Source organism: Doryrhamphus excisus, linkage group LG17 (assembly GCF_037039965.1).
Source record: "Doryrhamphus excisus strain RoL-2023G ecotype Guam linkage group LG17, RoL_Dexc_Guam_v1.1, whole genome shotgun sequence".
Lineage (NCBI taxonomy): Eukaryota > Metazoa > Chordata > Actinopteri > Syngnathiformes > Syngnathidae > Doryrhamphus > Doryrhamphus excisus.
The window spans coordinates 18,584,859-18,598,638 of NC_136373.1; the positions used below are offsets into that span (position 1 = coordinate 18,584,859).

Here is a 13,780-nt window from a genome sequence, read left to right on the forward strand (position 1 = left end):
AACCACGAGTTATTTCCAAACTACAGATTCGATACAAATTTGCACCATGAAATACGAATGCTGGAAAATCAAATACAAAACGGACAATAAACACTTTTTATGAAGAGTGCAGCACACAACATGTAGTAAATCTCTGGTGTTTCCTTTTTCTTCCTTTTTTAAATGTGTCTTTTTGTTGCGATACTGCATTGATATTGAATGGCACACAAGCACGTAGTGTAGTTCCAGCTTCAGCCGCTAGGGTACGTTAGTAAGTTCTCCAACAGTTCTCTTGCACTTTTGATGGCAGAGAAGAAGTTTGAGATTTTTGGTGGGGGGTGAGGGGCAGGCTGGCCTTTTTTTGTTCCGCTGGAGAGTCCTTCCTCAGCGGCGAGGAGAGCCGGAACACGCCAGTCAAGAGCGCTGCAGTGCCGCGGACCGTCGGCTCGATCCCCGGGGCCGATCAGGACGTCTTCCCAGCGAGAGAAAGCCAGGCGGCACACGGCGGCATCGCTCACGGGTCAGCGGGCAGACGAGGCGGCGATCGCCCCATTAAGCCTCCCTGGGTCCGGGGGAGCGCTCTGGTCTGGGGGCGGGGAGGTCCAACGACGAGACCGAGGAGGGCAGAAGACAACAAGCCGAGAGGACGGAGGAGGGTGCTGGAAGTCTGCGACGCCTCCAGCCCGAAGGAGCCGGCGCTTTGGCCACAGCACCCTGGGTCGGCTAGCTTGTACCCGCGCGGCTAAGTGAATGGGATGGAGCCGGGACCGTCTGGCGCTGGTATGTTTATTGTTTTCATTTTTTATTTTTTAACAATATTATTGCGGCTGTCAAGCTGGGTGGCGTTGCCGGGAGTGCCGAGGCTGGGGAGCGTGGAGACTTTGGGGTGGGGGTCCCGGGGAGCAGCACTTTAGTGCCCTAGCGTACCCAGATTTATAACCGCAGTCGAGCCTCGGAATAGGGCTTGACTGTCACGGAGGTCGTGGGAATCTCGGCGTGGTGAAGCCCGCCTTCCACAGCCTGCACCCCCTCCCACTGCAGCCAGTGGTTCCCCCTGAGCATCACCTCTTTATTTTGCAGGCATACATTAGAACCATCGTTTCTGTTAAAGTTGAATTTGGCGATTTGGGGGGGGGGGGGGGTATAGCAAGTGCACATCATTCGACATTTTGGATCCCAACAGTCACATTAAATTGGCTTACCATTATGCTTATTTTCAATGAGGGAGGGGGTAGATCCCCAAGCCCCCCCCCCCCACGCACATCTGAAAAGTCTGCTTTTGTGTGTGAAGTGTGATGGTTGAATGAGCTATTTTCCACCACCGAGTCTTGTTTAGATTGTGGTCAACAGCCAATTATTTAGAGACACCCCCTTTGTAGTGCAACTACAGCAGTTGAATATAGAAATAGTCTGTTCCAGAGTCAAGCTATGGCCTTCAAGCTTTATTTTACTAGTTTAACCCACAAGAATGAGAGAACCCCTGTTGATAGCAAGACCTGGAAACAATACAACTCTCCACCTGAATGATGCTAGTCATCGTTTAGCGTTGGTTAGCACACGAGGCACCAGGAGCCAAAGAAAAAGCATCTACTGGACTCAAGCTAACTAACGTCAGCTCTACACAGCTCAACTCCGCAAGCGTGCTTTGCTTTTTCTTTGGCTCTGTCATGATGCCACCATGGACGGGAACCACCATGCTGAAGAGAAACGTGTGATGACAACCATAGAAGCAGAAGTGGGAGTGTCGGGGTTTGAAAAGGCAAAACCAGGATTTAAAAAAGTACATGAAGCTAGTGTGTACGCTCTGTTGACTTCCCTTGCCCGTTCTATGCTGGAGCCTATCCCAGCTGTCTTGGGGAGAGGCGGGGTCCACCCTGGACTGGTGGCCAGCCAATCCCAGGGCACATATAGACAAACAAGCATTCATACCTATGGACAATTTGGAGTGGCCAATCAAGCTAACAGTTTTTGGGATGCACCAAAGGAACCATCGGTCCATCATGCCGGAGCCTATCCCAGATGACCCAGCCATCTTCCAAAAAGCCACGCCGCATGCACGGTAGCAAGAGTTGATGCAGCATAAGTTGATTAGTCATGCCTGGGGAGTGAGGTCATGAAACGGTGACCTTTCATTTTCCGGGAAGCCTTGCTCAGTGAAGATTGTTCATACTGGAGCAGACGGCCTTTTTTAGATGCTGTCCTGCTCGCCGTCTGCTGAATCCGCCAGCGTACGACTCTGGCGAATGGATGTCGATATTTTATTCACACGGAGGCAGACCGACCCCTTAGTGGGGCGGGGCCTCCGTATGAAGCATGACGCGATGCCACATGGCCAAAAAGCAACTTTGCCACTTGGATACGCTTGTCAGCTTTGGCATACATAGTACGCTAGTACATTAGTACACTAGTACAATAGTACATCTTAGCACATCTGTGGCCACAACATTACTTTCATCAAAAGTAGAAATGTATTGCAATCTACTACTCATTGAGTTTCTAGTTTTTATATTTATTATTATATATATTCATTGATCATATATCAATTATTATTGATTATATTTTATTCATGGGCTGCACGGTGGAGCGCAGGCCACACAGCTAGAGGACCCAGGTTTGATTCCACCCTCGGCCATCTCTGTGTGGAGTTTGCATGTTCTCCCCGTCCCCTTTTCTCCGGGTACACACCCCCCCCCCCATTCCAAAAACATGTTAGCTTGATTGGCCACTCCAAATTGTCCATAGGTATGAATGTGAGTGTGAATGGTTGTTTGTCTATATGTGCCCTGGGATTGGCTGGCCACCAGTCCAGGGTGGACCCCGCCTCTCCCCAAGACAGCTGGGATAGGCTCCAGCATACCTCATGAGGATAGATGAGGAAGTGGCATAGAACATGGATGGATTGTTTTTATTTATTATTGTTATGTTATCTTTTGACACAAAGTGCTGGTATTATTATGTTATATCATCATCATCACATACATAAAAATGGTAATGATAATACATTGAATCTCATCCTACCATGTACGCCATGTACGCCCATGCAGACCCATGCAGACCCATGCAGACCCATGCAGACCCATGCACGCCCCCAGCAGCATGGTGGCCATCATGTCAGTGTAGGTTTTACCTGAAGGAAATCCTTTGCAGCTCTTTAAGAGGGGCTTTTCCAGCTTTGCTCCAATGTGGGAACATGCTCCCAACAGGATCCAAAAAGGCCAAGGTCTGCCCCCCCGCCACCCCTGCTAACCTACCTCCTTCTCTTCCTAGCTCCTCCGACAACCCCCCCCCTTCAGACACACACTCACAGGTTTCCTGATATCCATGACAATAGCGTGTTGCTGTGGCGTCTCCATGGTGAGGCTGGGAATGCCGAGGGGTGGAGTGTGTGTGTGTGTTGGGGGGGGCGCTCCCGTGCGTTTGCGTTCATGAGTGTGAGGGTACTCCCCTCCGTCACACAGGGCGGTGTTGTTTATGTGCCCCTCAGACGTAGGAGCAGGGCAGCTGGGGTCTTTGTTGGTGGTGGCAGAGGGAGGGGCGGGTCTCTGGGGACTTGGGGGGTTACGGCCAGGGGGCCCCTCGTATGCTGGAGTCACTGCTAACACTCTCACCCGGCACCCGGACTCCTGACACCCCACAGATGTGATGCTGGCCTTGACCGCGTCATCGCGTCATCGGCTACGATATGATATCTATTTACAGTATCGGCCATAATATGATATCTATTTACAGTATCGGCTATAATAGGATGGCCAGGGAGGTTGATAAAAATGGCCATCGGTTCCCGATAGTGGATGCCACTGGTGAAGCCATCTTCGCCACTGGCATCCACCAATGTTCCCAATTTCATCTGCTGAAATGTTTTTAGTGGTCTGGTTGAGTTGTGCCGAGGGCCAATCAAAACGAGGAGTGCTGCACTGTGGACACCCCTTCAGTACATGTACACGCAGGACCGCAATCTATCAGTGGCAACTGGTTGCCGTGTAGATGATGTCATCGTGTCCATTGCATCATCGTCCACGGTGCATGTGGACACTGGCCTTTTGGGAAGAAGGTTGTCCAGACATGGGTCGTCTCCACCGTCCTCCTCGCCGTCTTCTCACTTCCTGTCCGTCTTCTCATCCGGCAGTGCCCATGGGGGTCTTCCCCCCACCCTTGCAGCAGGTGTTCCACGCCCCGCGTCGGCCGGGAATGGGCACCGTGGGCAAGCCCATCAAGCTGCTGGCTAATTACTTTGAAGTGGAGATCCCCAAGATGGACGTCTACCACTACGAGGTGGACATCAAGCCCGATAAATGCCCCCGGCGAGTCAACAGGTAAGTCGTGGCGCTGACCCCATGATGGCGTACCTTATGTATGTTATATCCAGACCCCATGATGGCGTACCTTATGTATGTTATATCCAGACCCCATGATGGCGTACCTTATGTATGTTATATCCAGACCCCACGATGGCGTACCTTATGTATGTTATATCCAGACCCCATGATGGCGTACCTTATGTATGTTATATCCAGACCCCACGATGGCGTACCTTATGTATGTTATATCCAGACCCCATGATGGCGTACCTTATGTATGTTATATCCAGACCCCACGATGGCGTACCTTATGTATGTTATATCCAGACCCCATGATGGCGTACCTTATGTATGTTATATCCAGACCCCATGATGGCGTACCTTATGTATGTTATATCCAGACCCCATGATGGCGTACCTTATGTATGTTATATCCAGACCCCATGATGGCGTACCTTATGTATGTTATATCCAGACCCCATGATGGCGTACCTTATGTATGTTATATCCAGACCCCATGATGGCGTACCTTATGTATGTTATATCCAGACCCCATGATGGCGTACCTTATGTATGTTATATCCAGACCCCATGATGGCGTACCTTATGTATGTTATATCCAGACCCCATGATGGCGTACCTTATGTATGTTATATCCAGACCCCATGATGGCGTACCTTATGTATGTTATATCCAGACCCCACGATGGCGTACCTTATGTATGTTATATCCAGACCCCATGATGGCGTACCTTATGTATGTTATATCCAGACCCCATGATGGCGGTACCTTATGTATGTTATATCCAGACCCCATGATGGCGTACCTTATGTATGTTATATCCAGACCCCATGATGGCGTACCTTATGTATGTTATATCCAGACCCCATGATGGCGTACCTTATGTATGTTATATCCAGACCCCATGATGGCGTACCTTATGTATGTTATATCCAGACCCCATGATGGCGTACCTTATGTATGTTGGATCCATCATGTATGTGTTAACTGTGTCTTATAACACGGCTACCATTTTTTGCCCAGTTGATTTTTCCTTATGTCCTTCCCATCTAAAATTCATCAAAAACAAAGTCATGGCAAACATTGAAAGCGTGAAATGTGTAAGAAGTCCATTTCATATAGCTATGATCAAGTGAAATAATAATAATAATAATAATAATAATAATCTATGAAGTGTTTGTATTTCTCTAATACGCCATCCCGAGTCCTCCATGGGCACTAAAGTTGAGAGAGTACGCGAGCTTCACGCTCCTTTGACTTGAGGCTTTCGCTGACAAAGGCGGCAAGAAGGTATCAACAGGTCACGCCCTTTGACCCCATCCCTCCCCCGCTTGGCTGTTTTTGTCCTGGGGGACCATGAGATGTGGAGCCACCATCTGCGTGGTGCAGGAATCCATAGGCCGCCATCTTGCCGGGGTGGGCGGGGCTCCGTAGCGTGGCGTCACGAGCGAGCGCCTATTCATGCCGGGTTTGCGTGGATGGCCTCCCGCAGGGAGGTGGTGGAGTACATGGTGCAGCACTTCAAGCCCCAGCTCTTTGGTGACCGCAAGCCCGTGTACGACGGCAAGAAGAACATCTACACTGTGCTGGCCCTCCCCATTGGCAGCGAGAAGGTACACCCACACCGTCACCCCACACGACACCCCACATCCACCCTGAAATCACCCCCTGAAAAACTGCATATTGTTATTATTATTGTTGTTTTTGTGCTGATGTACGTTCCCCTCTGTGGACCCCCCCCATACTACCCCAGGTGGATTTTGAGGTAACCATCCCCGGCGAGGGCAAGGACCGTATCTTCAAGGTGTCCATCCGTTGGCTGGCCAAGGTGTCATGGCGCCTCCTGCAGGAGACTCTGGTCAGCGGGCGGCTGCAGGTCCCCCTGGACTCGGTGCAAGCCCTGGATGTGGCCATGCGGCACTTGGCCTCCATGAGGTACCCTCAGCAAACCCTCAGCACCCACACGCCTCGGAGTGAAAAAGAAAGTAAAAGTCGCCCCCCCACTCACTTTTCATGAAGGTACACTCCAGTGGGCCGCTCCTTTTTCTCCCCACCCGAGGGATACTACCACCCCCTGGGTGGGGGCAGGGAGGTGTGGTTCGGCTTCCACCAGTCGGTGCGGCCCGCCATGTGGAAGATGATGTTGAACATAGACGGTGAGTTAGCTCACTGCTCTTCCGGGTTCTCCAAATATTCCCTCATGTTGCTCTCTGTCTCCCTCTAGTGTCCGCCACGGCCTTCTACAAAGCCCAGCCTGTCATCGAGTTCATGTGCGAGGTTTTGGACATTCGCAATATCGACGAGCAGCCCAAAACCCTCACCGACTCGCAGAGGGTCCGCTTCACCAAGGAGATCAAAGGTGGGGACGTCCGAGGTTTTTGAAGGTCCAACCTTTTCCGTCAGTCCTAATATTTCCACAAAAACCTTCTCTTTGGGTGTGAGCAGGCCTCAAGGTGGAGGTGACCCACTGCGGCCAGATGAAGAGGAAGTACCGCGTATGCAACGTCACCCGACGTCCCGCCAGCCACCAGACGTAAGTAGCATGAAGATGAAGGTCCACCATGACACGATATTTACTCCCCCGACACGAGCTGAGGTCCAGTGCCAGACGTGGACGACCTTCTGCCTGCTTTAGGAGCCACTTCCACAGACCGCTATCATGAAGTAGTATTCCTAGACGGTAGTTCGATGGCTGCCATGGTAACCCGGTATTCCCCAGCCATGTCAACGTGAAGTTCCATGAGAACCCAAACCCTGAGCAGGATGAGTTTTGGATGTTATTCCTGCTTTTCCGCCAGGTTTCCCCTCCAGCTGGAAAGCGGGCAGACTGTGGAATGTACGGTGGCCCAGTACTTCAAGCAGAAGTACAACCTGCAGCTCAAATACCCCCACCTGCCCTGCCTGCAGGTGGGGCAGGAGCAGAAGCACACATATCTGCCCCTAGAGGTGAGGACGGGTACTGGCTAGTGCTCCTGGTACCTGGTACCTGGTACCTGGTACCTGGTAACTCTCCTCCCAAACACTACAGGTGTGCAACATCGTGGCGGGCCAAAGGTGCATCAAGAAACTGACCGATAATCAGACGTCCACCATGATCAAAGCTACGGCTCGCTCGGCGCCCGACAGGCAGGAGGAGATCAGCAGGCTGGTGAGTCCACCGCACACGTGGTGCATTTAAAGACACTTTTATACACACGTGGTGCATTTAAAGACACTTTTATACACGCGTGGTGCATTTAAAGACACTTTTATACACACGCGTGGTGCATTTAAAGACACTTTTATACACGCGTGGTGCATTTAAAGACACTTTTATACACACGCGTGGTGCATTTAAAGACACTTTTATACACGCGTGGTGCATTCAAGCGCCCTTGTGTGCTAATAATGCCCTCCGTGGCCCATCCCTGTCCAGATGAAGAACGCCAACTTCAACCTGGACCCGTACATCCAAGAGTTTGGCATCAAGGTGAAGGACGACATGGCCGAGGTGACGGGCCGAGTGCTCCCAGCCCCCATCTTGCAATATGGCGGACGGGTAAGTCAACACCGCTTGGGCGGATCTTTGTGTGTTCCGCCAGCAGCGCTAAATGCTAATATGTTTGCCGGGTTGCCAGAACCGCGCCATCGCCACGCCCAACCAGGGAGTGTGGGACATGAGGGGGAAGCAGTTCTACAACGGCATTGAGATCAAGGTCTGGGCCATCGCCTGCTTCGCCCCCCAGAAGCAGTGCAGGGAGGAGGTGCTCAAGTAAGTCCTGCCGGTCCATGACAACTTTGTCATGCTATCACGACTTTACCAAGATCCATTTCTTGGAACGTCATCATTGTTGGGGTGTTCACGTCACCGCCTGGGGGCGCTCGGAGATGGGGGGGGGTCCGTAGCAGGAAAGCCATCGGAGCTGTGGTAGATGGACCGTCTGGTGTTTTGTGTCGCTCATGAAGAAGTCTCGTCTGACCAGGAACTTCACAGACCAGCTCCGGAAGATCTCCAAGGACGCCGGCATGCCCATCCAGGGCCAGCCGTGCTTCTGTAAGTACGCCCAGGGGGCCGACAGCGTGGAGCCCATGTTCAGGCACCTGAAGAACACCTACTCGGGGCTGCAGCTCATCATCGTCATCCTGCCTGGGAAAACCCCCGTCTACGGTGAGAGACGTCCCGGCCGGGCGCCCGGGTGACGTGGCGCGGACTGACGGCTGTATCCTCCCCCTCTTCCGTGTAGCCGAGGTGAAGCGGGTGGGCGACACGCTGCTGGGCATGGCCACGCAGTGCGTCCAGGTGAAGAACGTGGTGAAGACGTCTCCTCAGACGCTGTCCAACCTCTGCCTCAAGATCAACGTGAAGCTGGGGGGCATCAACAACATCCTGGTGCCGCACCAACGGTACGCTCCCTGGACTCGGAACGCCGCCAGGAGGCTGGTGTCACGCCTAACTTGCACTTCCCGCCCCTCCCGTCATTCCGTAGGTCAGCTGTCTTCCAGCAGCCCGTCATCTTCCTGGGAGCCGATGTCACGCACCCGCCCGCTGGAGATGGCAAGAAGCCTTCCATCACGGCGGTGAGTCCGGCCTCTTCCATGGCGTTCCTCATTGCCGTGACGTTCCTGCCTTTCCTTTCCTTGTTGCTGATGTGTCCTGTGTGTGCCAGGTGGTGGGCAGCATGGACGCCCACCCCAGCAGGTACTGCGCCACGGTGCGAGTGCAGCGACCCAGGCAGGAGATCATAGAGGACTTGTCCTACATGGTGCGGGAGCTGCTGATCCAGTTCTACAAGTCCACCCGCTTCAAGCCCACCAGGATCATCTTCTACAGGGACGGCGTTCCCGAGGGCCAGTTGCCACAGGTATAGCCTACCACGGCAAAATGCTCTATGCTTCCACTACACTCGTCCAGGGGGTCCAAACGTATTCCCTCCAGCCACGTGAACGATGGAAGCTAGCACAGGGCTAGCACAGGGCTAGCATAGGGGCTAGCACAGGGCTAGCACCGGGCTAGCACGGAGCCTGCGGTCCAGCGAATGAGCGTCTGTTTGTTTTGGGTGCAGATCCTGCACTACGAGCTGCTGGCCATCAGGGACGCCTGCATCAAGCTGGAGAAGGACTACCAGCCCGGCATCACCTACATCGTGGTGCAGAAGCGCCACCACACACGCCTCTTCTGCGCCGACAAGTCGGAGAGGGTGCGCCGCCACGCCTCCGCCACCCGTGCTCCCCCGCCGTGAATAACTTGCGCTGTTTGATTGGCAGATCGGAAAAAGCGGGAACATCCCGGCGGGCACCACGGTGGACACCAGCATCACTCACCCCTTTGAGTTCGACTTCTACCTGTGCAGCCACGCCGGCATACAGGTACGCCACACTGCCGCCCGGCCCCACCCGCCGCCGCCGCCCCGCCTCACACGCTCCGCTGCCTGGCTGCGCAGGGTACCAGCCGCCCGTCGCATTACTACGTCTTGTGGGACGACAATCGCTTCACCGCCGACGAGCTGCAGATTCTCACCTACCAGCTGTGCCACACCTACGTACGCTGCACCCGCTCCGTCTCCATCCCCGCCCCCGCCTACTACGCCCGCCTGGTGGCCTTCCGCGCCCGCTACCACCTGGTGGACAAGGAGCACGACAGGTGGGGGGCGTGGCCTCAGATGATTAAGATTATTATTAAGATTAGATTCTTTAGTACACGTACATCTTTACTTCATAGTACAGCCTACCTAGTACACATGTATCTTTACTTCATAGTACAGCCTACCTAGTACACATGTATCTTTACTTCATAGTACAGCCTACCTAGTACACATATATCTTTACTTCATAGTACAGCCTACCTAGTACACATGTATCTTTACTTCATAGTACAGCCTACCTAGTACACATGTATCTTTACTTCATAGTACAGCCTACCTAGTACACATATATCTTTACTTCATAGTACAGCCTACCTAGTACACATATATCTTTACTTCATAGTACAGCCTACCTAGTACACGTATATCTTTACTTCATAGTACAGCCTACCAGTACACGTACATCTTTACTTCATAGTACAGCCTACCTAGTACACGTACATCTTTACTTCATAGTACAGCCTACCTAGTACACGTATATCTTTACTTCATAGTACAGCCTACCTAGTACACGTACATCTTTACTTCATAGTACAGCCTACCTAGTACAGATGTATCTTTACTTCATAGTACAGCCTACCTAGTACAGATGTATCTTTACTTCATAGTACAGCCTACCTAGTACACATATATCTTTACTTCATAGTACAGCCTACCTAGTACACATATATCTTTACTTCATAGTACAGCCTACCTAGTACACGTATATCTTTACTTCATAGTACAGCCTACCTAGTACACGTATATCTTTACTTCATAGTACAGCCTACCTAGTACACGTATATCTTTACTTCATAGTACAGCCTACCTAGTACACGTATATCTTTACTTCATAGTACAGCCTACCTAGTACACATGTATCTTTACTTCATAGTACAGCCTACCTAGTACAGATGTATCTTTACTTCATAGTACAGCCTACCTAGTACAGATGTATCTTTACTTCATAGTACAGCCTACCTAGTACAGATGTATCTTTACTTTACTTTATGTTTTCCCTTCATATTTCATCCCTGTGCTCCAAAGCGTTTTTGTCACATGATTCTGAAAGTGTTTGCTCCTCCCCCTTCCAGTGGCGAGGGCAGCCACGTGTCGGGTCAGAGCAACGGCCGGGACCCCCAGGCTCTGGCCAAAGCGGTCCAGATCCACCACGACACCCTGAGGACCATGTACTTTGCCTGAGTGGGCGTGCAGCACCCCTCCCCCGCCGTGACCACCTCATCCCCCTCCCTTATCCCCGTCACTTTCCACTTCCTCATCCTCCTCAGAACCTCCCTGGATCCTCACTCGTCACTGCACGTCCTCCATGTGGATCCAGCAGGTGTCTTCTACACGAACCACTACACGTCCTCCTCACAACCTCTGTAGATCCAGCAAGCATCTTCTGAAGGTACCAGCAGACGTGGTCCTCCACACGGACCCATGTAGTCCTGTATGGGATGCTAGCGTCCCACGTGCTAGCGAGTATGCAATATGGCGTCAAAGGAAAAGCCGCAAAGCTGCCCGTTCAGCATCCAATGAGGGTGCGAGCGTTCCGACCAATAGGATCCTTCCTCACAAGTACACGCCTACTTTTGACTTTTTGAATCATCTTATTGGAAGCCGCCTGAGCTGTGGTACATTAGCACTTAGCCTTTAGCATGTACGCCCGTTAGCGGGCTCCTCTTCTTTGTCTTTATGTTCTTCCCTCGCCGTGCCACAGACGGGGGCGTAGCATGTCCCCGGCTAATTAGCATAGCATAAGACTAGCGGGACCACGGCATAGTTGTGGCAAATATTCAACCAGCATTCATGAGCAGCCAAAAAAACCACAATGCCAACCGGGGGGCGGGAGGTCTTCCAATTTGGGATGCACCATCACGGCCCCACGCCCCAATGATCACCCCCCCTCCCCTAGGAAAACACTCCAATGAGCAGGTGAGCGATCCTGCTTCCTGACTTCCAAACATTCCCCTCATCCTGGATGCCGTCCTCCAAGGCACCCCCCCAACCCCACCCCGGCAGGAAAACTACCTTTCTTTCCACCTTCCTGCCTTCTTTAGGCAAGTTCAGGGAAATATCAGCTCCCCACTAAAGGGAGACAAGCAGCTGTTTGTGAAAAAGCATCAAAACAACATTTATTGACGAGGAAAGACCACCGGCTAGTTGGGAACTGTGTGTGCACGTGAGTTAAAATGGCCGCCGCATGTGTGGGCGTGCTACACTCCTCTACGCTCTTCCACTTCCTCCTTCCTGTCATGTGGTTCTTCCATCCGCTCCCTGTTGAGATCTTACCCGACGCGCTTCTGCCACCTTGTGGCCATTCTCATGGCCTCACGTCGCTCTCACGTCTACTGCACTCCTGGGGGGGGGTGCATCATCAGGAAGGATGTTGTCCCCGAAGGTCCACCTTGAGGGGAACGACCCCTGGAGCACCAAACCTCATCAGACACCTGAAACACCAGCTTGGCCGCAGACGACCTAGCATCACGGCCGCTGCAATACGGTGGCTCCTCCCCCTCCCATAGCGGCGTTCTTCTGACCTCCGGCATGGATGTGCATCTCCATGAAGGTCAGGGTCGTGGGGCCACGTTGGGGCCACGTTGGGGCCACGTTGGGGCCACGTGGCGTGGACCCAGCAGGAAGATGTGGTGCATCCCTAATGGGAAGGTGACGATTCAGGCACTTTTACTTCGACACAAGCAACTTAAGGCAACAGGCCAGGTCAACACGACCCCCCCACGCCGGCCATGATGGACATGGTTAGAATCGACGTCTGTGATCACTGAAGTGCTGCAAGGCTGAAGGTCGTTCAGGGATTGACCTTGCGTGTAAAAAGCATCGTTTTGTACACTAAGCTCTTCTTCGCCGTGCACGGCGGCACAAGCACACGCCCTCAAGACGCACTTCCTCATCCTCCCTAGCGTGTCGGCCACGTTGGTGCTCCGTGTGCGTGGGCGGCACGGGTCAGTCACGCCTCTTCGTAAACCCCGCCTCTTTTAGCCTTCATCCGGAATACCCATCATCATCATCATCGTCGTAATGCACGTTGGCACACTGAGCTTGAGTTTGAGTTTGGTGTGGGAGGGGTCCTCCGGGGGGGCGGCACCCCACCTCCTCAAATATACAACCTCTTTTCAGATGCGGCGGAAGCCACCAGGACACGTGGTGGCTCCGTGTCCGTCTACCCTGACCTTGTCTGCCCACAACCCGGCACAGACGCTCCTTCCCGCCGCTCTTCCGGCACGGGACAGGTTGTGTCTGTGTGAAAGGGGCCCGTGTCTCTCTGTCAAAGGGATTGGGAAGATGAACACGCATCCTTCATTGTGTACATAGAACTCGACCACAGGAACACGTTATGGGCTTGGGCCCGCCACTTTGCCAGGCCAACACCCCCCCTCCCAAAAAGCCATCACTTGGGGCTTTTCCACGTCTTTTCATGCGTCGCTGAAAGCAAATGCAGTTCCTCGCTCCCTCGAGGCACCAAGCACCTTGTAGAGAAGGGGGTGGGGGCGTGGCCCCGTCTGACGAAGCAATATGGAAGCCACTGATCAAGAAGAGTCCCGGCACTTCCCTTCGCTGTCTGGATGAAAGGACACGTCTTACTCTGGCTCACATGTGATGATCATGGAAACTGTTATTTTTTAAAAAGAAAAATAAATTTGTTTTTTAAGAATTGTCTCCTCTTTTAGACACTTCATTAGGAACGCCTGTATGCTCTCCAGCTGTGCTACCCCCTTCACCATGCCAAAGGTTATTCTAGTTATCTTACAAGTACGCTTTTCAACACGATTAGAGCCCCCAGACATGAAATAACACCCCTATAGTCACCTCTACACTTACATCACCCAATATAGTAAGCGCAAACAAGACATAGTAAAC

The 13,780-nt window shown here is 52.4% G+C and overlaps 1 protein-coding gene across 1 annotated transcript; it reads left to right on the plus strand.

Annotated features, from left to right (window-relative positions):
• The first annotated feature begins 272 nt into the window (after nucleotides 1–272).
• On the plus strand, nucleotides 273–13,574 carry ago1 (argonaute RISC component 1). The gene is made up of 19 exons (XM_058085235.2): nucleotides 273–759; nucleotides 4,106–4,292; nucleotides 5,791–5,911; nucleotides 6,052–6,233; nucleotides 6,318–6,454; nucleotides 6,523–6,657; nucleotides 6,744–6,831; nucleotides 7,097–7,244; nucleotides 7,327–7,446; nucleotides 7,714–7,836; nucleotides 7,916–8,049; nucleotides 8,261–8,445; nucleotides 8,522–8,681; nucleotides 8,765–8,855; nucleotides 8,945–9,139; nucleotides 9,341–9,475; nucleotides 9,543–9,644; nucleotides 9,719–9,918; nucleotides 10,993–13,574. Exons 1-19 carry the CDS (start codon nucleotides 735–737, stop codon nucleotides 11,099–11,101), a joined length of 2,577 nt encoding a protein of 858 aa, XP_057941218.1. The 5' UTR covers nucleotides 273–734; the 3' UTR covers nucleotides 11,102–13,574.
• Nucleotides 13,575–13,780: the final 206 nt, after the last annotated feature.